Raw genomic sequence first — 22,965 nt, 5'->3', positions numbered from 1 at the left:
CTCTGTGTGTCTCTCTCACTCTCTCTCTCTCTCTCTCTCTCTCTCTCTCTCTCTCTCTCTCTCTCTCTCTCTCTCTCTCTCTCTCTCTCTCTCTCTCTCTCTCTCTCTCTCTCCCCCCCCCCCCCCAGACTTCCAGAGGCTGCCTCAGAGCAGCAGGGTGTCCCAGGCCCTGAACGGAGACCTGTACTTCTCCAACGTGCTGAAGGAGGACTCCAGGAACGACTACATCTGCTACGCCCGCTTCCCGCACACGCAGACCATCCAGCAGAAACAGCCCATCACTCTCAGGGTCCGCAACCGTAAGTCTGCGTGCGTGTGTGCGTGTGTGTGTGTGTGTGTGTGTGTGTGTGTGTGTGTGTGTGTGTGTGTGTGTGTGTGTGTGTGTGTGTGTGTGTGTGTGTGTGTGTGTGAGAGAGAGAGTGTCATGGGGGTACAAGGAGAATGGCAGTTTATGTTTATGTGTGTGTGTGCGTGTGTGTGCGTGTGTGTGTGTGTGTGTGTGTGTGTGTGTGTGTGTGTGTGTGTGTGTGTGTGTGTGTGTGTGTGTGTGTGTGTGTGTGTGTGTGTGTGTAAGAGAGAGAGAGAGGCTAGTACTGTATACATGTGTGTGTGTGTGTGTGTGTGTGTGTGTGTGTGTGTGTGTGTGTGTGTGTGTGTGTGTGTGTGTGTGTGTGTGTGTGTGTGTGTGTGTGTGTGTGTGTGTGTGTGTGTGTGTGTGTGTGTGTGTGTGTGTGTGTGTGTGTGTGTGTGTGTGTGTGTAAGAGAGAGAGAGAGGCTAGTACTGTATACATGTTGGCATGTGTGTGTGTGTGTGTGTGTGTGTGTGTGTGTGTGTGTGTGTGTGTGTGTGTGTGTGTGTGTGTGTGTGTGTATGTATGTGTGTGTGTGTGTGTGTTGTGTGTGTTGTGTGTGTTATGTGTGCTGGTGTGTGTGGGCTTGTGCGTGTGTATGCGTGCACACTCCTATCCAGTGAATGCATTCGCTTGGCTGCGTAGGAGGGAAACAGTGTTTCCTATCTGTGATCCCGTCCTCAGAGACGCCAGTAGTAGCCGTCCCACTGAAAAGACACATTGTCCACAATCTCATGGCATTATCTGCAGTGCAGCCGTTAATTTTTATTGCTTCTGTGAGGCGTTCATAGTCATACGCTGCTGCGCCCGCTCTCTCCAACAAAGACTCCTATTATTCCTCCCAGCATTTACTGTTGATGCAACGCCAAGTTGTCTCCACCATATTCCATAGGAATCCCATTCTGTATTTATGATTTCATAAAGACATCTCATTTTCTCCATGCACACTATATGTATGTACTGTACGTGCATGAAATGGCTGTTGTAACGAGACCATGTTGGAAACAAGTGTTGGACGTGTTTTCCTCCCAGCTGTACAAGTGTTGGACATGTTGTGTACAAGTGGACACATTTTAACCACAGAAATAAAATAAATCAATCAATCACTTCCAGAGATTTACCACACAAGTACTATAGTGATTCATAGTATTCTTGTGGTTTTTCATACACACACTCTGGTTCATTTTCATATTCGATCTGACATTAATTTCATTATTATACTATATATTATTGAGTTTTATTTTAATTTTAATTTGTAACTGTTATCTTTGATCACTCTCATGTTATGTTGTCCAGTCACCTTGTTGATTTTGGTTATCACGTGATGATTTCAATGTGTGGCATGTTTGATTTTCTGTTGTGTTACAGTGGATGACACAGTCAATGAGACAATGACAGCTCTTTACAATGACACAGATTTTTTTAGTGGTGAGTTCTGGCACCCCCTAGTGGTCATCCCTCCCTAGAGCACCGAGAGCACTGTAGCCGTCCAACATTAACCCCCTTAACCAAAGTTCCCTCCATAGTTCCCTTTGTTCCCCCCTTACTGATCCCCTTTCTATCTGATCAAAACAACACTTTGTCAACTATCTAACTTCTGCTGCGATTAACTCAATTGACCATTGCATGGTGGTTCCATCGTTGCTTTGAACTGACCCTGTACATTTGCTGACAAAAATGGGCACATGATTGAAATTGATTCCAGGGCATTTGCCAAATAAAAAATAAATAGAACGTAATGTCACTGATCATAAAGTCCTTTGATCCTGGCATATGATTCTTAAAAAGTGAAACATATGCCTGGATGAAAATGTTGATGTGTCAAATGGTCAGACGAACTACTGCAATCTGTTTACTCTTTTAGGCCTATAGACCTTTTCATAAGAATTGCGTTGCCAGGGAAACGGACGTACTCGGTGTATTTCGTGGCAGCTACTGCAAACACTACAATGGGAAATAAACATGGGGCAAAATAGAAAAGGCTTATATACTTCCTTCCTAACTATCTCTCCCCAGCACCTAATCCTCTCCTCTGCTGACCAACCTGTTTTAGAATCCCACCGACTTCTTCACTTCCCCTCCAGCTATCATTTCCTCTTCTGTTCATGTCTCATTGTTTTCTACGACCCTTCATCTGTATCTCTTCTATCTGACTGGCATGTTAATGACACATGATTGCATAAGTATGGTCAGTGGTTCTATCAAGGGACCCCGCAGACTTAACCCGAGACTGAGAAGTCTCACACAATCACTTCCATATCATATTGTTTACATGTATCATCCTTGCTATCGTTGGAACCATTATTTGCTTGAACCTTGTCTAGTACATTTGAGAACCGTCTCCATAATTCGATTCTAGTTACGTCAACCCCTATTTGAGGTGATCATTTCTTATGTATAGACCACGCCTACTGTAAACAAGGGCACATTGGAGAGTGTGAAAGGCCTTGATTGGGCTTGGATGTCTTGGATGCCAGTACCTCTGTGGTACTGGATGTTTGAAAAATATATTTAGTAACTCTGACTGTGTGTGTGCGTGTGTGTGTGTGTGTGTGTGTGTGTGTGTGTGTGTGTGTGTGTGTGTGTGTGTGTGTGTGTGTGTGTGTGTGTGCGTGTGTGTGTGTGTGTGTGTGTGTGTGTGTGTGTGTGTTTGCATGCGTGCGTGTGTGCGTGCATGTCGTGTGTGTGGGTGTGTGTGCATGTCGTGTGTGGGTGTGTGTGTGTGTGCATGTCGTGTGTGTGTGTCTGTGTGTGTATGACTGATTGACCACAGAGGCCCCAGCAGATGACAGGAAGCCCACCTTCCTCACCCCATCTGGCCCCTCCAGCTCCAAGGTCGTTCTGAGAGGACAGGTGCTGGAAATGGAGTGCATTGCTGAGGGACTGTAAGTGAAACCATGTAAACATTAACACTATTAATAATAATAATAATAATAATTCATTACATTTATATAGCGCTGTTGAACGTAATAACATGCGCTTAACCCTTTCACTGCCACACGACAGAAGGTTAACCCTTTCACTGCCACACGACAGAAGGTTAGCCCTTTACTATCACACAACCGACGGCGTTGCTCCATCATTAGCATCGCCGTCGGTTGTGTGATAGTAAAGGGTTAACCGGCTGTCGTTTGGCAGTGAAAGGGTTAATGTCCGCACCTTCTGCAGGGAGGGACTTAGTCGACTAAGATGTTGTTGATTTGATTTCCTGTATGACTTCTTAGCTGAAAATTACCGTATCTGCACCGCTCTGGCATCATAACAACAACACAGATATGTATTTGACAAAGCAAATCAATTGTATATTTGTCAATTAAATAGATGATTCTGTTTGTGGAGAATGTCTTATGATGTCTGTGTTAGCAAACTAATTGACCTATCTCAAGCCCTGTCCTTTTTTCTTGATCCCCCCAATCACAACAAATTGTCAGAGGGAAGCAACAGTTGTTATTGGAGGATCAAGAAAAGAGGGGGCGGGGCTTTGGAGTTCAATTATTTTGAGTCAGGTGACAGAATATGGGATCCATTCTCTCTGTCCCTCGTTCTTTCTTCTCTTTCATCCTCTTCTTTTTCTCTACCTGACCCTGCCTACCTCCCTCCCTCTCTCTTTCTCCCCCTCCTCTCTCCCTACCCCTCCAGGCCCACCCCGGAGATCTCCTGGGCTAAAGTGAGCGGTGACCTCCCCGCCAAGCGCACCTCCTTCCTGCATTACCAGAAGACTCTGCGCATCGTGGAGGTGTCGGAGTCCGATGCCGGAGACTACCGCTGCACCGCCAGGAACCGCCTGGGCTTCGTCCACCACACCATTCACGTCACCGTCAAAGGTGCTGCCGCCCGCCTGTGACCAAACGCATGTTCCATTAGGCCATCTGCCCTGAGGCTGTTTTCCTCTCCTTTCTCCATCTACTCTCTCTCTCTCTCACACACTATCTCCACTCTCTCTCTCTCTCTCTCTCTCTCTCTCTCTCTCTCTCTCTCTCTCTCTCTCTCTCTCTCTCTCTCTCTCTCTCTCTCTCTCTCTCTCTCTCTCTCTCCCCCATCCTCCACCTCAATTGATTTATGCCAGGCTGACATCGGGTGCAGACAGGTGCTCAGTGATTAACTGTTCTATTTCCAGCGGCACCGTACTGGATCAGCAGCCCGCCCAAGAACCTGGTGCTGGCTCCCAGAGAGACCGGGATCCTGACCTGCAGGGCGAGCGGCACGCCCAAGCCTGCTGTCACCTGGTCCATGAATGGCAAACCTATAGAGAGTGAGTGCAACCTGTCCCAGTGAAACTCCCTGTGCGTTTCCTCCTTTCTTTTTCACCTGTGCCCTGCTCTACAGCGGGGTATAGTTAGACCTATCTAAACTGGGGAGTCGCCCAGTATAACTGCAGTCTTCTACTGTTTACCTCTGGAGCAGTTAGGGGTGAAGTGCCTTGCTCGAGGGCATTTCAAGATCTTCATAGTTTTCTTTTTTGATGACGGGGAGAGCAACAGTTGGTCAGCCCCCTACCCCCAGCCTCCCATCCCATAATAATAATAATATTAATATTAATAATAATAATAATAATAATAATAATAATAATAATAATAATAATAATAATAATAATAATAATAATAATAATAATAATAATAATAATAATAATAATAATAATAATAATAATAATAATAATAAACTCTTTTTGGTCACAAGAGGTGCGTCAGTATTGTGTAGGATTATGTTCGATATCAGTGTGTTTTATCTATTGTCAGATTCCCCCATGGACCCCAGCAGGAAGGTGGAGGATGACACCATCATCTTCACAGACGTGCAGTCCGGATCGAGCGCCGTCTACCAGTGCAACGTGTCCAACGAATACGGTTACCTGCTGTCCAACGCCTTCGTCAATGTACTCTGTAAGTTCCAACGCAGTGCATTCCGTTGATCCATTGATTACCATTGATTCTGGTATAGCATGATAAAAACTGGATGATTGCTACTGTTTCGCCACCACAGCGGAACCTCCCAGAGTGCTGACGCAAAGCAACAAGGTGTACCAGGTCATCAGAAACAGCCCCGCCCTAATGGACTGCTCCTCCTTTGGGTCGCCCATCCCCAAAATCACATGGTGGGTTCATGAACCCGCAACTTTCAAAGTGTTTCAAAGGCTCACCCCATGTCAGAAGTTTAAATTCCCCGCTGCTCTCTCTCTCAGGTTCAAGGACAGCCGCTCCAGCACCCTGGACGGAGACCCCTACATCTTGCACGAGAACGGGACTCTGGAGATGCGTGTGGCTCAGGCCCACAACAGTGGCAAATACACCTGCGTGGCCAGGAACCTCCTGGGCACCTATGAGAACCACGTCTTCCTTGAGGTCAAAGGTGAGAGCCTCGCTGTCAGGGAGTCAAGTCTTATCTAGTAGTAGTAGTAGTAGTAGTAGTAGTAGTAGTAGTAGTAGTAGTAGTAGTAGTAGTAGTAGTAGTAGTAGTAGTAGTAGTAGTAGTAGTAGTAGTAGTAGTAGTAGTAGTTTATTTTTTCAGTCATCATCTCACACAATACAATCATTTATCAATATTTGATTTTTACAGTGACTGAAAAGGTACAGACTGAAGCATAGTGCTTATATGTGCCTGTCCTATATTCTTACCAAAAAAATACAAAAATGTAGACTCCAAAACAGTATTATAAAGGGAAAAAAAAGCAAGCAAAACAGTATTATTCACCCTTGTAGTTTTCAAAATTAGCTTTACAAAAAAATACAAAAATGTAGATTCAAAACAGTATTCTAAAAGAAAAAAACAAAACAAAACAGTGTTATTCACCCTTGTATTCACCCTTCATCTCTGCACTCTGAACATTTAGTTGTATTAATTATTCACTGCAGGCTCTTTACCTTCACACCACAAGCAGCTCAAGGAACGACTCACCGGAATTCCAATTATTTTCTACGACCAGACAAACATTGGCTGATGTTGACCACAGTCGCCTCGCGTCGTCTTGTCGGCGATGAAAAGTTGTCCACGGCAGAACTTTTGTGGCGACGTTGTGCGTCAGTAGCCAATAACATCTCACCGTCCCTCCATGCCCCACCTAAAGCTGCAACACTATCAGCCAGCTCAAATAGGCCATGGAACAGTAGCATGGTGCTGTGGGTCTGAACCAATAGAAAGCATTCGCTGTATCTTCTGTAACCCTTTGAAGTCAAACCATATTCCATATATCCACATCCCCACATAATGTCAGGCTGTAGAATACATGATCACACGGAATAGGATTATCCTTTGATGATCCTTTAATGTTATTATTACGTAACTGTGAACTCTACCTGCCCCCCCCCCCCCCTCTCCCATCAGATCCTACCCGCATTCTGAAGCAGCCTGAGTATAAGGTGGTCCAGAGGAGCCAGTCGGTGGTGTTTGAGTGTAAGGTGAAACACGACGCCTCCCTCATGCCCACCATGACCTGGCTCAAAGACAACGGAGAACTGCCCGATGACGAAAGGTCGGTATCGTTGCTAACATGAACCCGTACTGCCACTTTCTAGTATATTGTTTTATTGTTTTATTGTGGATCCCCATTAGTCTACTCTACACCAAAGGGAGACTACTCTTCCTGGGGTCCAAGCATTAAAAATACAAACGCACACAAAAAAAGTTAAATAAAAAATATAAAACCACAAACATTGAAGTACTCACAAGAAAACGTCACAACGAACAAAACAGTGAATAAAAGCTCACTCAATATTCATAAGTTAGATATCACAAGGCGGTTAGGTGGCCGAGCGGAGATTGCGTTCGTCACCAGCCCCGGAGCTGAGCTGGATTTGCCTGTTCGAATCCAGCTCACAGCTCCGGGGTTGTCACCAGCTTGGCTGGCCGTCTGCACTGATACAATTGGCTGTATCAGAGGGTGGGAGAAGCTGGCGGGGTGGGTCCGGGTCGTTGTAAACAGCGACTCCTACAGTTCGGTCGGGGCGCCTGCTAAGCGCGGATTGGACGTGAGGGGGATAGTGTGGTCCTCCCACACGCTACGGCCTCTCAATGAGAATCCGCGCTGCCAGGTGAAAAGAAGCGGTTGATTGGCTGGACGTGTGTCGGAGGAAGCACGTGGTAGCCTCCACTCTCCCAGATGATCTGACTGTGGGGGGTATGTGCGCAGCGACCAGGAAGGGACTGGGAATTGGCATACGACTAACATTGGGATGGGAGAAAATCGGCGGAAAATGGAGGGGGAAAAAGACCAATAAAAAAAAATAAAAAATAAGTTAGATATCACAATTCTCAACCATAACATACAAATTACATATTCAGTCCATAAGAACAAAACAGATCAAAATCATATATATGATTTGAACTCATATTATAGCATAATTTAAGATTAACTTAAGATATTAAACAAAAAAGTTACCAGGCTACATGCCATCCTCTGTTCCACTGTCATCCAGGTCAGCGCGACATGCATCACTCCAACACTACTCCTCACAGAGCAGCGCAGAGCGAGGCGTGCCGCCCTGTTCTGAGCTAACTGGAGTTTGTTCAGATCAAGCCTAGAGGCGTTAGACCATATAGTAGGACAGTAGTCCAGGCGTGATAAGACCAACAGATTTCTACACCTTCTGATCATTGAAGTACCACAGCTCATCTTAGCCACCATATTGCTAATGTGTTTCGACCAAGAAAGTGTTTCATCTATTACAACACCCAGCAGTTTTGCCTCACTGACCTGTTCGATATCAGCACAGTTCAGAACTAGATTTAATTTAGGATTTGATCTAGATGTATATTTTGCGGCTATCATTATTGGTTTTTGCAACATTTGCACGAGTATAGAAAGTTAGTATAAACTCCATTGTGTTTACGATGGTCATTTCTGATCCATGCAGTCGTTCACAGATTTAATAGAATCTGGTGGTGTTGAATATTTATGTGTGTGTGTGTGTGTGTGTGTGTGTGTGTGTGTGTGTGTGTGTGTGTGTGTGTGTGTGTGTGTGTGTGTGTGTGTGTGTGTGTGTGTGTGTGTGTGTGTTTCCTTCCACAGGTTCATAGTGGACTCCGACAGCCTGACCATCACCGACGTGACTGAGGACGACGAGGGCGTTTACACCTGTATCATGAACACCACTCTGGACCATGACTCAGCCAGCGCCGAGCTCACTGTAGTCGGTACGCACTTAACGTAGAAGCTCTGCACCAACATTGTGAATTCCTCCTTCTAATCTCTCTCTCTCTCTCTCTCTCTCTCTCTCTCTCTCTCTCTCTCTCTCTCTCTCTCTCTCTCTCTCTCTCTCGCGCGCGCGCGCGCGCGCGTGCGTTCTCTGTCTCTAAGATATCCTCCCAGATAAATTAACGCGTTGGATACTTGTGCTTACTCAACACATTACCTTTTCTGCTTTTCAAGGTTAAGAGCCTCAGAGTTTACTGCAGGCTGAGAGGATCCAGGTGGATTCTCTCTCCGATTACCATCGACGGCATGAATATTTAATTGTCGCCCGTGTTGGCGAAGCGAGATAATAAATCTCCTGTGTGTTTTTCATGTTGTCTGGCTAAACCCACCAAACTCCCTCCCACAACCTCACTCCCGTCCTCCTGCCTGGCAGAGGCCCCTCCAATTCCAGCCGTAGTCCACGGTAAAACCAGCAGCATCCAGGCCTGCTCTGCTACCGCCTGGGCTTGTGTGTTATATATGTATACTGTATATAATATGTGGGACATGACATGCATGTCCAGATGTGTAAGCATGCATGTTATGACATTCTGTCTTTTGTTCGCGACCGCCACCAGCACCTGGACATGACTGACGTCTTTGTCATTTTGGTCTTCAAACATCTTCCATACTTTTTTGTTGTTGTTGTTGTTGTTGTTGTTGTTGTTGTTGTTGTTGTTGTTGTTGTTGTTGTTGTTGTTGTTGTTGTTTTTATTATTATTATTATTATTTTCTTTCAATTGCAGTTTTACCCCCATAACATTTGTTGCAAGATTCTTTTATATATACATTTCAGAAGAAGCATAATGCATTGCATGTGTTGCATCAGTGATACAGCACATTAAGTATTTAGGCAGTGGGCAAGTAATTACTACTGATTACTATTACTTACTATCTTGAATGCAAAGATAGTTCGTTAAACTGACGCACCAAACACCCCACCCCCACCTCCCTGTTCCCCTGTTGGGGGTCTTCTGAAATGCACCATTTCCACCGCGCTCATTTATTCCGAGCATGCCTTCCATTTTATCATTACAAAAAGAACAAAAAAACACGAGTGTCAATTTAGCTTGTCTGGTGACTGAGACTGTTTCATGCGGGGTGAAGATACACTGAGCTGTGAACCAGTTGTTTCATAATTATGCATGATGCATTGCCTGAACGTGGACCAACGGATATGATCGCGATGCCAAATGGAATATGTAAAATAGGTCGAAATAGATTGAACGATTTACTCGGTTGCGCCAACGCACTCTCAGTGGGGCCTATAGAGAGCCCCGGCATTTATTTAGCCTTCAATCATTGTTTGCTGAAACAAAAGAGGATCAAATAGGATTTCTGTCTTTCTTTGTTTTGCATCTGTGGCATGATGGCATGATCTGTAAGCCGTGTCTGACGTGAGCTGGAACATGATGTGATGTGTGGTCCCCTGTGCTGATGTTGTCTATATTGTGCTGCATCATCATCAGAACAACCAGAACCCCCCACTGACCTGGAACTGACCGACCAGAGAGAGAGGAGCGTCCAGCTCACATGGACCCCTGGGGACGAACACAACAGCCCCATCCACAGTACGTACCAGTGTGTGTGTGTGTGTGTGTGTATGTATGTGTAACGGTTGTGACAACGTCACCTCAAACCCGAGTGGGAGTCGAACCCCGGTCTGTATGTATGTATGTATGTATGTATGTATGTATGTATGTATGTATGTATGTATGTATGTATGTATGTATGTATGTATGTATGTATGTATGTATGTATGTATGTATGTATGTATGTATGTATGTATGTATGTATGTATGTATGTATGTATGTATGTATGTATGTATGTATGTATGTATGTATGTATGTATGTATGTATGTATGTAGTATCTGTTTATGAGCAAAATAACCCATTCTAAATCCCTACCCATTCTAAATCCCTAGTACAGCATATAGCATAATACAGTAATGGTGTCATTACTAGACCAACTGCAGCTTAAGCTCTGTTGATACCATTAGGTTTAGTCAAGCAGACACAAGCTAATGATGTTAACTCTCCTCATAATGCCCCCCTGGGGGTGTTGTAAACTCTCCATTAACTGTTAACTAAATTACATTCACAGTATATATTATGTATATTTATGTTTTTAATACTCCTATATCAGCCTTGAAAATCTTCCCACTGTGCATATCTTCCATCCGGTGATATGGATAATAATAGTTGACAATATAGGTGTGTTGTGAGCTTGGAATTATAAGGTTCTACCTACATTCAGAGTCGTTTTGAGATAATGCGTTTTCAAGTTTTCACATCCCATTGGACAAAACTAATATAAACATTTTAATAAAAAATTAAAAAATCAAACTTTTCCCACATGTTTATAACTACATAATATGAATGACTCATTTTCTGACCAGAATGTCAGATAGAACTTTATAATTCCAAGGTCATGAAGTGTAATAAACAACAACTGTTTAATTGACCTATATCAAGCCCTGCCCTCTTTTCTTGATCCTCCAATCACAACTGTTGCTTCCCTCTGACAAACAAAGTTGTGGTAGGAGGATCAAGAAAAGAGGCCGGGGCTTGATATACATCAATCAATTGCCATTGTCACAGTACCATCTAAATACCCCCCTTTTTTTTCAACACAAGAATTCCTGATCCAGTACGAGGACTCCCTCCACCGCCATGGCCACTGGCACAACCTGACCGAGGTCCCTGGAACTAAGACCACAGCTCACCTCAAACTGTCCCCCTACGTCCACTACACCTTCAGGGTCCTGGCGTTCAACGACGTGGGTCTCAGTCAGCCCAGCTTCCCCTCCAGAATGTACAAGACCAACCCTTCAGGTAGAAGCTTGATCAACTGCTTTACCGCATGTCTACTGAGTGCTGATTGACACACCATATGTAGACACAGAATTTGAATGGACAGACCCTGCCCTCTTTTCTTGATCCTCCAATCACAACTGTCACAACAGTTTCCTTTCCTTCAGTACTCCTAAGATGGCTTCCATAGGATGTTGGTGATATTGTTATGGAAATGAGCATCGTTTCATGTGTCGACAGTTACTCGGCTTTTTAAGACACAGAGCCGAGGGAACAGGGTTCTTTGATCTGTGTCAGCAAATCCACGATAATGAGGTGACTACGCTATGATGATTGGATACGCACATTTACAAACTGTGCAAATCATGATTTTGTGCTGCTAATGCACCGTAGAAATACAATCACATATCACACAAATCTATTATTTGAGAGTGGTAACCAATACAGAGAACACCAGTACACCAGAATACACTTACCGGAGTAGTCAGCCACGGGACAGAGCGGCCCTTAACAACTTGAAAGCCAGGGAATGTGGACAGTGCATGGGACATGTTGCTTCAACATTATGCTTTACCATGGTAACACAGTAATACGTTTCCTCAAGGTCATATGCCAAACCAACACTGACAAAATAGTAGCAAACATTCTTTGGCAGACATTTAAGGTGTAACACAATCAAAGGACCATACAAGACTGTAGATTTAAATCAGTTCAGCTTCTGTGTATGTAGATCTACTTTCTGCACAGGTTTGAACAGGTTTTGTGTTTTGCCTTTTTCTTAGCTCCAGATGAGAACCCTACAGGTGTGGAGGCATACGGAACAGAACATAATAATCTAGTCATCTCATGGAAGGTGAGAATATACAGTACAGCCGAGCCGACGGCTTTTGCCTACTATCAAAATATTCAGTATCTGCACAAGTACGATACTGTATTATGTCCTTAAGAAGTTGTTGAATTTAAAACCTCCATCCCGTCTCCAGCCTCTGGCAGGTATCCAGTCCAACGGGCCAGGCCTGCACTATAAAGTGATGTGGAGGCAGACGGAGATGGAGGAGTGGGCCTCTGTGACCTTAGCCAACGTCTCCAAGTTTGTGGTGTCTGGAACGCCCACCTTTGTCCCATACGAACTGAAGGTGCAGGCGCAGAACGAGTACGGGCTGGGGCCTGAGCCCGCTGTCGCCCACGGATACTCGGGGGAAGACTGTGAGTCTCACTGCCGCCTTGAACAGAAATATACACTATATAGATATGTGTAGACTACTAGTAAGACTTTTTGATATTTTTTCCTGGTGTTATTGTGATGTGTGCTGTCAGCTTGGTCATACGGCTGTCGTCTGTTGTCCTATAGCAATACTGTATATATATATGAGTATATATGGAGTATATTTAGTTGTATGTGTATACAATAGACATTCTTATTCAGCCCATTTTCTGTTTAATAAGTAACTTATCATTACTTGCGTTCCCTCTTCATACTACAGTACCAGTGGCGGCTCCAGGCAACGTCCATGTGATGACCCTGAACAGCACTCTGGTTGACGTTTACTGGGATCCTGTTCCCCCTAAGACCATACGAGGACGTCTCAAGGGATACAAGGTATTTATTGTTTTATTGTGATTTGTTATTTTTTTTAACCAGGTTCCCATGAACCCATGAAAGAGATCAAGGGTCTCTTTTGCAAGGGAGACCTGGTCAAAACAGCAGTATAAATAGATAGAGACAAGACAACACTAATAATAAAAGATCAATGGACCTATCTCAAACCCCGCCCTCTTCGCTTGATCCCCAAATCACAACTGTTGCTTCCCTCGGACAGAGGAACAGTTGTGATTGGAGGATAAAGAAAAGAGGGCAGGGTTTGAGATCAATTCTATCTGCATCTATCAGGTGTACTCCACACACTCTGTGCGCACTGACCAACGCTCTCTGTGTCCACCAGGTGTACTACTGGAGGGAGCGCAGCCTCCACAAACACAACCCCCACCACACTGCTCACTGACCAACGCTCTCTGTGTCCACCAGGTGTACTACTGGAGGGAGCGCAGCCTCCACAAACACAACCCCCACCACGTGGAGAAGCAGATCCTGACGTTCAGCGGCAACCACAGCCACGGCGTGCTGTCTGGCCTGCATCCCTTCAGTGTCTACTCCTTCAACATCAGGGTCTTCAACAGCAAGGGGGAGGGCCCCCCCAGCGACAACAGCCATTTCGAGACCCCCGAAGGAGGTAGGAGGAAGGCACACTATTCTGTTATCTGAATGGAAAGGCTAATTTATTTTGTTTTTATCCACTTTTTCTCCTCTTTTTTCTATTTTTCTCCCATCCCAATTCCCCTGTGCCAATTATCCCCTCCCCTGTCTTGAACGTTGCTCGCATATGCCCCCCACTGGCCGGTTGTAGGGAGGATAGAAGCCTTGCATCACGTGTCCCCTCCGGTACACGAGGAGGCAGCCTGTCACATCTTTTCACCTGCCAGCGTGGACTCTCATTGGCCAGGTGTAACGTGTGGGAGGCTCACACTACCCCTGCAATTTTCCTGACTTTGCTGTGCAGGCGCCCTGACCGACCTGTAGGAGTCGCTGTCCACAACGTCCAGATTACCACCCATCGACTTCCACCCGCTAACTCTGCCAATTGAGTTAGTATGATGACTGGCCCAAGCCGGAGGCAACGCCGACAGCCGAGTCGAACCCGGTGTCTCTTGCGTTGGTGACGAGCGCCTTGCCCACTGCGCCACTTAGCCGCCCGAAAGGCTCCTTTTTGTAAACAAGGACACAGAGTGTCATAGAAGCATGAGTCAACAGGCCATTCCTTGTGAACCGCCACTAGGGGCAGAGTGGTTAACAGTGAGTGAGTGACTGGGTGAGTGAATGAGTGACATCGCTGGTCTATAAGGTGCTTTGCATGGAATAAACCTTTGACTGTGATATTGTATTGCTAGTTAGTATCGTCAGTCAGTATAAAGGTTATGATATTTCATAACCTACTGGGGCTACACTTTTCATGTTTGTTTGCATCTTTTCTGCAGTTCCTGGCATTCCATCTTTCCTGAAGATCACGGAAACCAACCTGGACTCCATGACCGTGGAGTGGGGTCCTCCCCACGACCGCAACGGTCGCCTCACCGGCTACACGCTCAGATACCAGCCAGGTACAGTAAGGGACGGGTGGTAGATTGAAGTGTGGTTTTGTAGTATAAGCCAAGGAGGAAAGTATCAGGGTGCCTTTTGTTATCATACCTTAATCAATTCACAGGGTCGTCTTCTTTCATGTAGTCTGTTGTTCTGTATGTCTATACGTTGTATTGTACTGTACCAGCACCTTGCAATTACTGTAGCACTCATAACATGAAGCACATAGTGATATGAAGCGTTAGGATAGTCTGAGAACACTTAAAGGATCATTTTAGGTTACTTTCAGCCTGGGCTCTGCTTTTCCATCATGTATTATGATGACCAGTTGAATGATGAATGAGCGACTCTGTTTTTTTTTTTTGGTGCCGGAGTTTCCAACGGGGCAGACAAAGAATGTTGTCAAAACTACAGACTGTGGGGCGGCTGGGTAGCGCAGTGGAGAATGCACTCGCTTACCACCGCAGAGACTCTGGGATCTAATCCAGCTGTCAGCGGTACCTCCGGCTTGGTCAGTCGTCCCTACTAACACAATTGGCAATGTTAGCGGGTGGGAAGCCGGCGGGGTATGTGTCCTGGTCGTTGTAAACTGCGATTCCTACTGGTCGGTCGGGGCGCCTGTTCAGCAGGGAGGGAATCGGGGGGAAATAGCGCGAACCTCCGCACATGTTACATTCCCCCAGTGAGACTCCTCGCTGTCAGGTGAAAAGAAGCGGCTGGCTGGCATGTCGGAGGAGGCATACACCCTCCCTAGGCAGACAGTGGGGCAATGCGCGCAACGACCAGGAAGGTAATTGGCATAACGACTAAATTGGGATGGGAGAAAAAAAATACAGAAAAAGTGAGAACAAAAAGACTGTGTCTTTACAGAGCCCATCTAGAATTGTTTTAGGAAATGTTTTGATTATTGTGTGGTTGCCCTCTTGGATTACGTTGCAGGCAGGAGAGCAGTCAATTCAAGTGCCCAAAAAAACACAACTCGCTCATTCGTTGTCATCATCATTGATGTTTGGAATCGGTACAAAAGATATAGAAAAATATGTTTGCTTGTTTGAAAATAATCGGAATGATCCTTTGAGTAGACTCCCATAAATCACTACGGCACACATTAATGGATAAACCTATGTCACCCCTACCTTCCATTCCTAAACCACACTTCTCTTTGACCCTAAACCCAACTCTCCACCTCTCCATCTCCACCACCCTCATCTCTTACCTCCACCATCTTGCTACACCTCTTACCTCCGCCCTACTCCATCTTGCTACACCTCTTACCTCCACCCTACTCCATCTTGCTACACCTCTTACCTCCACCCTACTCCATCTTGCTACACCTCTTACCTCCACCCTACTCCATCTTGCTACACCTCTTACCTCCACCCTACTCCATCTTGCTACACCTCTTACCTCCACCCTACTCCATCTTGCTACACCTCTTACCTCCACCCTACTCTATCTTGCTACACCTATACCCCGCTCATTTGCTCCATCATCCCATCGACCCTCTCTCCCCACTGCCCCGTCCTCCACCCCTCCAGTCAATAGTTCCAATGATCTGGGCCCAGTGGAAGAGCTGGTCGTGCCCGCCAATGAGACCTCCGTCACATTGCCCAACCTCAAGTACAGCACACGCTACAAGTTGTATTTGAACGCCAAAACAGTCAGGGGACCGGGTCCCGCCACCACACAGGAGGGCGTCACCATCATGGACGAAGGTAAGTCGTCAAAATAGTGATGGCTATAGAAAACCTAAAAGAAATGAAAACAACAAAACAATATTTAAGGTGGCAGTTAGTCACAATTTCACTAGATCAGTAATTATAGTTATTGCCATAAGGTTCAGGCAAGGATGTCTATACATACCATTTATCAATAGATGGATCGTTTGTACGGCTCACATCCAGGAATGTTCATCCCAGGATTTAAATGGTGCTTTTGTGTTGTATAACATTACTCACCGTGACGCATGGTACTTTGTTCTGTTATGTGTGTAATATCAGAATATCATGACTCATATGAATTTGTGAGTGTTCGTTGTCGATGTGTACCGCTCAGTATTCCATAGCATGATGTGAGCTCAGGTCCTGCTCTTGTCCAGTGGGACCATGAGTGTGATCCCATTGCATTGTCTCACTGTAAACCGTCGGCAAGACGTATCAGCCCCCCCCCCCCCCCCCCCCCTGGCCCATTCATTTATATTAAACCCACTATTACTTTTATGGTGCAGGATGTCTCACTGAGGGAGGGAGGGGGGTTAGTTGATATTGACACCTTGTCCCCTTGTCATTTCTCTGTGTCCTATGTCTTTTTATAAGCTCTAATACATCAGCCTGCAGTAGAAGTGGGCACAGGTACTGGGGGTAGCTACAGCGTGCATGCGTTAGAAGTGGGCACAGGTACTGGCGGTGGTAGCTACAGTGTGCATGTGCATGCATTTCATACAGATAAGAGCAGCTTCAAAGACCCTGCACACAAGCATGCGCCCCTCCACTTTGAACACATTCCTCCGGCCTCTATCAAACCACACAGCCCCTGCAGTCCACTGCACTGAATTCAAAGCTGTGAAAACCTGAAAGCTGCCACATAAATAGATAAAGAGGCTATATGTGTGATGTGGGTCTTTTTGTTGTACTGCGATGAAGCTAGACGAGTGTGCAGGGCTGCCAACTCTTCAGAAGAACTTGGAGTGTGACATTTATTTCTATTAATTTATGTACCTGAAGTGAAGAAACGTGACTATGTGTACAGACATTTCCACAGTTTCATAACTTCTTCCCCCAACCATTAAAGAATAAATATGTTTGGCCACCAGAGGGACCATTGACCTGGTGGCCAAACCTCAGACTATTCAACAATGTGGAGTCAAGGGCGGCTGAGTGGCGCATTGGGCAAGGCGCTCGCCACTAATGCAGGAGATGCTGGTATCGAGCCCAGCTCTCGGCATTGCTACCGGCTTGGCCGGCCGTCATACTAACACAATTGGCAGTGTTAGAGGGTGGGAAAGCCGGTGGGTGGGGATTGGACGTTGTGGACAGCGACTCCTACAGGTCGGTTGGGTGACGCCGGTGTGGTGGAAACAGGAAGTAGCGGGGGCAGCGTGAGCCTCCCACGCGTTACTCCTCGCCACTGAGAGTTCGAGCTGCTGCGGTGAAAAGATGCCACAGGCTGCCTCCTCGTGTACCGGAGGGGACACGTGATGCAAGGCTTCTATCCTCACTATAGCCGACCAGTGGGAGGCATAGACTAGCAACGTTCAAGACAGGGGAGGGAAGAATTGGAAATACGAAATTGGGATGGGAGAAAAATAGAAAATGGGGAGAAAAAGTGGATACAAAAAAAAATGTGGAGTCAGTGAGGGACATCCACTATTCCAGACCGGTCCCCTACACTACAGGGTTCAGCAAAAACTGTACTTTGTGAACAGACGAGTAAACACACATACACAGACAGAGCATGTTCTGCATTTGCGAGGTAATCTCCCATAGGCGAATCATGTTAGCTAACGTTACCTACACTCTAAACAACATCAAAGAACATGGACTATAACTATAGTAGTAGTAATAGTGTTATTTGCTTTGCAAATTCTAAGCCTCCGATGTAGAGCACTACTGGAGTCTATCCGAAATGCTCAAAATGAAATGCTGTGTGCCGAGGCAGGTTGATATTTATTATACTGAATGTTTACATAATCATATGTAAAAAAAATTATTATATTAAAATAATTAAATATTATTTGTATTTTTATTAGAGGAATGAGAAATAGAATAGGGGGTCATTTGCATGAGTCTCATTTGCATGAGAGTCGGCAGCTCTGTAATGTGTTGCTTATGAAGACTTTGCCCCCCCCCCCTCCCCCCTCCCCTTGTGGCTGCTGATGACCGTCTGCTCATGTCTGGCGGTGTCACACCCTCTGCATGGCGTGGGCTTTTTCGCATGCACGGCGTGCCGCTGAATGGACCGCACTGTATTACTACTTCACTGTCTGCTGTACTGTCTATCTCTTGCTTGTGGTTTGTGTGTCTCTTGCTGTGTGTGTGTGTGTCTCTGTGTGTCTCTTTGTCTGTATGTGTTTGTGTGTGCGTGTGTGTGTGTGCGCAGTGTTCTTTATCCTCTCCATGTTGTTTCAGGGAGAACCCAACCCTCCCATCCCATAGCACGGTCTCCTCCACGCCACCCACACCACAAGGGTACAGATACTGCCGTGATCCTGTAGTCTAGACAAACGTATCTGACTAGTACTTGTAGCTAATGTGTGCTGTATTTAGATTTGATGTTTTTTTACTCAGTAGATTCTAATTCATGTGGTGAGGGAAGAGCAGGGCGAAAGAAAATTGGCTTCAATGTAGTCTAGAATCTAGAATCGTATATATATATCATGTCAATAAATGTGTTGCTTGCAGTTGACCTATCTCAATAGCAACGGGTCCGTCAGAACAAAGAGACAATGCTTTCCAGTCGTTTACTGACCTGCTGTTTGACCAGCAGCACCGTTGTTTCATGGTTGTCTCCTCTCTTGTGTGCTCAGCGCGGCCAACGGCTCCGGCGTTTGGGAACCTTAGCTCTTCGGTGGGAGAGGAGGGGGCCCTGATCAGCTGGGACTGGGGCCCTGAGTCCTGGGGCCCTGAGAACAGTGTTTATGTAGAATACGTAGTAGACAACAGTAAGCTGCATTCCCTTTCATTTCATTCATCATATAGGTGGCAAGAGACTCCTACTTCATTATGGGCTTCTGCAGGCCCACAGAAACATTGCCAGGTCGAGGTGATGCTGGCCGCTGCCAATATGGACCCAGATGTGATAAACACAAGGCCGTGATTGAATTGTTAATGACTTAGCCACACTATTGCCTAGAGATCATTGGATTGCTTATTGACTTAGCAGTGTTATTGGCTAGAGCTCAGTGTATAGCCTACAAACAGCTGGCATGAACTTATGCAGAACGGTACACAAAGCTGCATATAAACAGCCTAATTTTTTGCGCCCATCGATTTTGATTGAAAAGGAAAAGCCTAATCTGCTTTTGTAGTATGGTTCTCTCACACCTACCCTGTAGCTAGTTTGAGCAGGGATTTGCTCCCAACTTGATGAATATATCAAACCCTCACCGTATTTATCATTCATACTTGATTTATTTGCTCCACAATTCCATAAATACTCATCTAGTGAAAGCTAATATAGTTTTGACAGTAGTGTGTAATCCCATGATAGTAACCTAGTATTTCAGTGAAGTAGCTCATCATGACAACTGATCAAAAAAAGACCCATCATTGCATGACCTCCATGGACCTGTCCTCCGCTGCGTTCCCTCCCTCAAAGTTCCTCTCTTCCACAACCAACAGGTGGAAGTGAAGAGGAGTGGCAGAAGGAGTATGTAAACGGCTCTCAGAACTATATGCTGCGGGGCTTAAAGGAGGGACTATCCTATAGGGTGCGCCTGGTGGCTAGGGGTCACTCCGACCAGGCCACCCACCACTCCGAAGAGATATTTGTTAAAGTCCCAGGTGAGGCAGCTCGCGGGGCGCGGTCGCACCTCCGCCTCGGCTCCGCCTACACCTCCGCCTGGCCTTGCCTTGTGTCGTGTGTAACATGTGCGGTAGTTTGTGGGTGTTTTGTGCCTACATATAACCCAGTCCGCCATGGGTTTAACCGGTCTGTTTGGGGTCTTTCTAATGGACCTGTACCCGGGCATGTTCAGTAGTGAAGTAGACAACAGTATGAATAGTGACCTGCATGATTCCATTCTGTCTTGTTGTGCGGTTGAGTTTCAGCACAATTTACAGTCAGTGCTGTAGACATTGTGATTACATAAGAGAAGTATGGACGATGGAAATCATTCTCATATAGAAGATTAGTGTGTGTTTTGTGTTTTAATTTTCAAACTAATTTGACCCCCCTCCTGCAGTTAATACTTATAATAATGTGTGTGTGTGTGTGTGTGTGTGTGTGTGTGTGTGTGTGTGTGTGTGTGTGTGTGTGTGTGTGTGTGTGTGTGTGTGTGTGTGTGTGTGTGTGTGTGTGTGTGCGTGTGTGTATGTGTATGTGTATGTATGTGTGTGTGTGTATGTGTGTGTGTGTGTGTGTGTGTGTGTGTGTGTGAGAGAAACATGAGAGACTTTCTAATTTAAACATCACACCTAAGCTGCCATTCATCTTAGGTCATACGTTAATGTTATATGTTTACAATAACATGTTTAACTTACTGAAAGCTAAATCCATCGACATTTAACGTTTCTAACAGGAAGGCTGTTCTTCAATAACAATGCACGGTCATAATCTACTCATGAATTAAAATGCTAATTACTATTAGTAGGTACTTCAAATTTCACGATTCCTCCAATTTTTGGCTTTTATTCTCTAAAGGCACAATCCTTGATTACAGTATGGGACGTTATGAAGGCACTGTGGTTCTGGCCACTAACGTTGTTTGTATAGCAATGTACTGTATTGGACTGAAGAAGTTCTTCTCACTCTGACATGTATTGTTTGAGACTCTGATACAAATATGAGTTATTACTGGTTTGAGAGGTCTTCCAAATAAAACTCTCAAGAAGATCAGTATAAACCCAAAATGAAAAATGAAATTAATCCTGGATTGTATCTTCATACACATAACTATGGGATAATAACAGAGCTGTAGATCTTCACCATCCTCCCACAGGGGGAGAAGGTAGTAGAGCGGTCGTTAATGTGTCCTCCTCTTCTTCGTCTGGCCAGCGATGGCGAGCAGACAGGTGGACATCGCCACGCAGGGCTGGTTCATCGGCCTCATGTGCGCCATCGCCCTCCTCATCCTCGTCCTCCTCATCATCTGCTTCATCCAGAGAAATAAGGAGGCAATACCCTGGTGAGTACACACACACACACACACACACACACACACACACACACACACACCACACACACACACACACACACACACACACACACGCACACACACTACGTTCACACTAATCATATGAATTGTGGTAGAAACACACACACAGTGCCTCTTCTCTGCTCAGTCACATCTCGTCTCGTCTCTCCAGTGAAAGAGAAGGAGGACGCCCACACAGACCCAGAGTTTCAGCCCATGAAGACGAAGACTGTACTTTTGGGGAATACAGGTGAGACTAGGTGACTCTGCCCCCTGGAGGCCGCCCTCCACCCCCAACCATTCCCTACTCCCCCGCCCCATGCCTGGTCCCTCTAGCTGGGCTGGAGCTCTGCCCATCCCTTCCCTCCTCTCAGCCTTTACAGCTGGCCTCCAACGAACATCCATGGACCACCGTGGGAAATCAGCCCTCTCTGAGCTCCCTCTGCAGCACAGGCCTCTTCCCCTCTCCTCTCCGTTCTTGGACATCGTGGATTGAGCATAGTATTTGTGTGTGCTGGATTGTATATGTTGTGTTGTGTGTGTGTGTGTGTGTGTGTGTGTGTGTGTGTGTGTGTGTGTGTGTGTGTGTGTGTGTGTGTGTGTGTGTGTGTGTGTGTGTGCACGTGTGCGTGCGTGCACTTGATATGACACTGTAGTGTCATTTGAGAAGCAGGACTCGTAAATCAGGTCTCAGTTTGAAGGATTAGGGGTTTGGGCATTTCAAAAAATAAGTACGGAAGCTAAATTAATTTGTGGCATCTTAAGTTGTCCATAAGTAATACATCTCATATAACTAATAAGCTATCCTTATGCAGTGTTTGTATGTAGAATATTAATAATTTGCTTAGAGTATTGCTACGTTAACATACATAAGCTTAATATTATTGAACTCATTGAAACTACCATCCCTGCTAACTAACAGCAGTTATCTAGCCATGCTTGCTAGCATCCTCTCTCATAGGCTGCTTCTCCAATCGCACGCAGTATCAAGAAAAATCAAGCACTTTATACTCATGTATAACTAGAGTTTTGGAGCATTCTTTTGTATATGTCAATTTCTAAGATGGTTTTGCTTTTATATTTGATATTACTTTTTGTATCATAAATTGGTTCTATGAATTTTATGCTGTGATAAATACATATCGATATATATATATATGTGTGATATGCATGGTGTGACCATCTGATATATGAAACTTGCTGTAGGCAATAATGTCTGGAATGAAATTATTCATATATACGTTATAGATGTACATGGATCAATTATGAAATCATTGGCATGTTTGAGGGACGCGATTGGCTACTTGCTAGTGTTGATTCATGCTGTTTATACCATGCAGCCATTCTTATAATTCCATCTACCATTCTTATAATTCCATCTACTTTATAATCCCAACAAGAGGGGGGCTATTTACACCCTAAAGGAGCTCCTCTTATGGACATCAATTCACATAACAGCATAGTTGGACAATAAATCACAAGGCGAACGTGTACAATTTGGAGTGCCTTGGTGAGAATCATTCTTCCTACCCATGCGACGTCCTCGAGGTCAGCAACCGGGAACCATGATGTCAATAAATGCATAACTACACTCAACTGAGCCGTTGTTGTTTGACTCTAGGATGGCATACTAGTATTATAATA

At 45.3% G+C, this 22,965-nt stretch overlaps 1 protein-coding gene across 1 annotated transcript in view; it reads left to right on the top strand.

The window, feature by feature from the left end:
* Positions 1 to 22,965, top strand: part of LOC311245435 (neuronal cell adhesion molecule-like) — a gene marked incomplete at its 5' end in the record, with an annotated part of 30,128 nt that overhangs the window by 2,897 nt on the left and 4,266 nt on the right. The window contains 25 exon segments of the mRNA XM_084335277.1: positions 129 to 299; positions 1,719 to 1,778; positions 3,124 to 3,235; positions 3,990 to 4,174; positions 4,468 to 4,602; positions 5,087 to 5,230; positions 5,331 to 5,442; positions 5,530 to 5,696; positions 6,669 to 6,816; positions 8,353 to 8,477; positions 9,987 to 10,088; positions 11,156 to 11,353; positions 12,115 to 12,185; positions 12,316 to 12,538; positions 12,817 to 12,932; positions 13,359 to 13,563; positions 14,366 to 14,488; positions 16,007 to 16,183; positions 18,596 to 18,655; positions 18,994 to 19,128; positions 19,808 to 19,969; positions 21,183 to 21,297; positions 21,299 to 21,312; positions 21,494 to 21,541; positions 21,544 to 21,571. Of these exon segments, the coding sequence (XP_084191403.1) occupies positions 129 to 299; positions 1,719 to 1,778; positions 3,124 to 3,235; positions 3,990 to 4,174; positions 4,468 to 4,602; positions 5,087 to 5,230; positions 5,331 to 5,442; positions 5,530 to 5,696; positions 6,669 to 6,816; positions 8,353 to 8,477; positions 9,987 to 10,088; positions 11,156 to 11,353; positions 12,115 to 12,185; positions 12,316 to 12,538; positions 12,817 to 12,932; positions 13,359 to 13,563; positions 14,366 to 14,488; positions 16,007 to 16,183; positions 18,596 to 18,655; positions 18,994 to 19,128; positions 19,808 to 19,969; positions 21,183 to 21,297; positions 21,299 to 21,312; positions 21,494 to 21,541; positions 21,544 to 21,571 (3,136 nt within the window).

This window comes from Notolepis coatsorum (assembly GCF_963971535.1).
Source record: "Notolepis coatsorum genome assembly, chromosome: 18".
NCBI classification, from domain to species: Eukaryota; Metazoa; Chordata; class Actinopteri; order Aulopiformes; family Paralepididae; genus Notolepis; species Notolepis coatsorum.
This window is presented reverse-complemented; position numbering and strand designations above follow the sequence as displayed.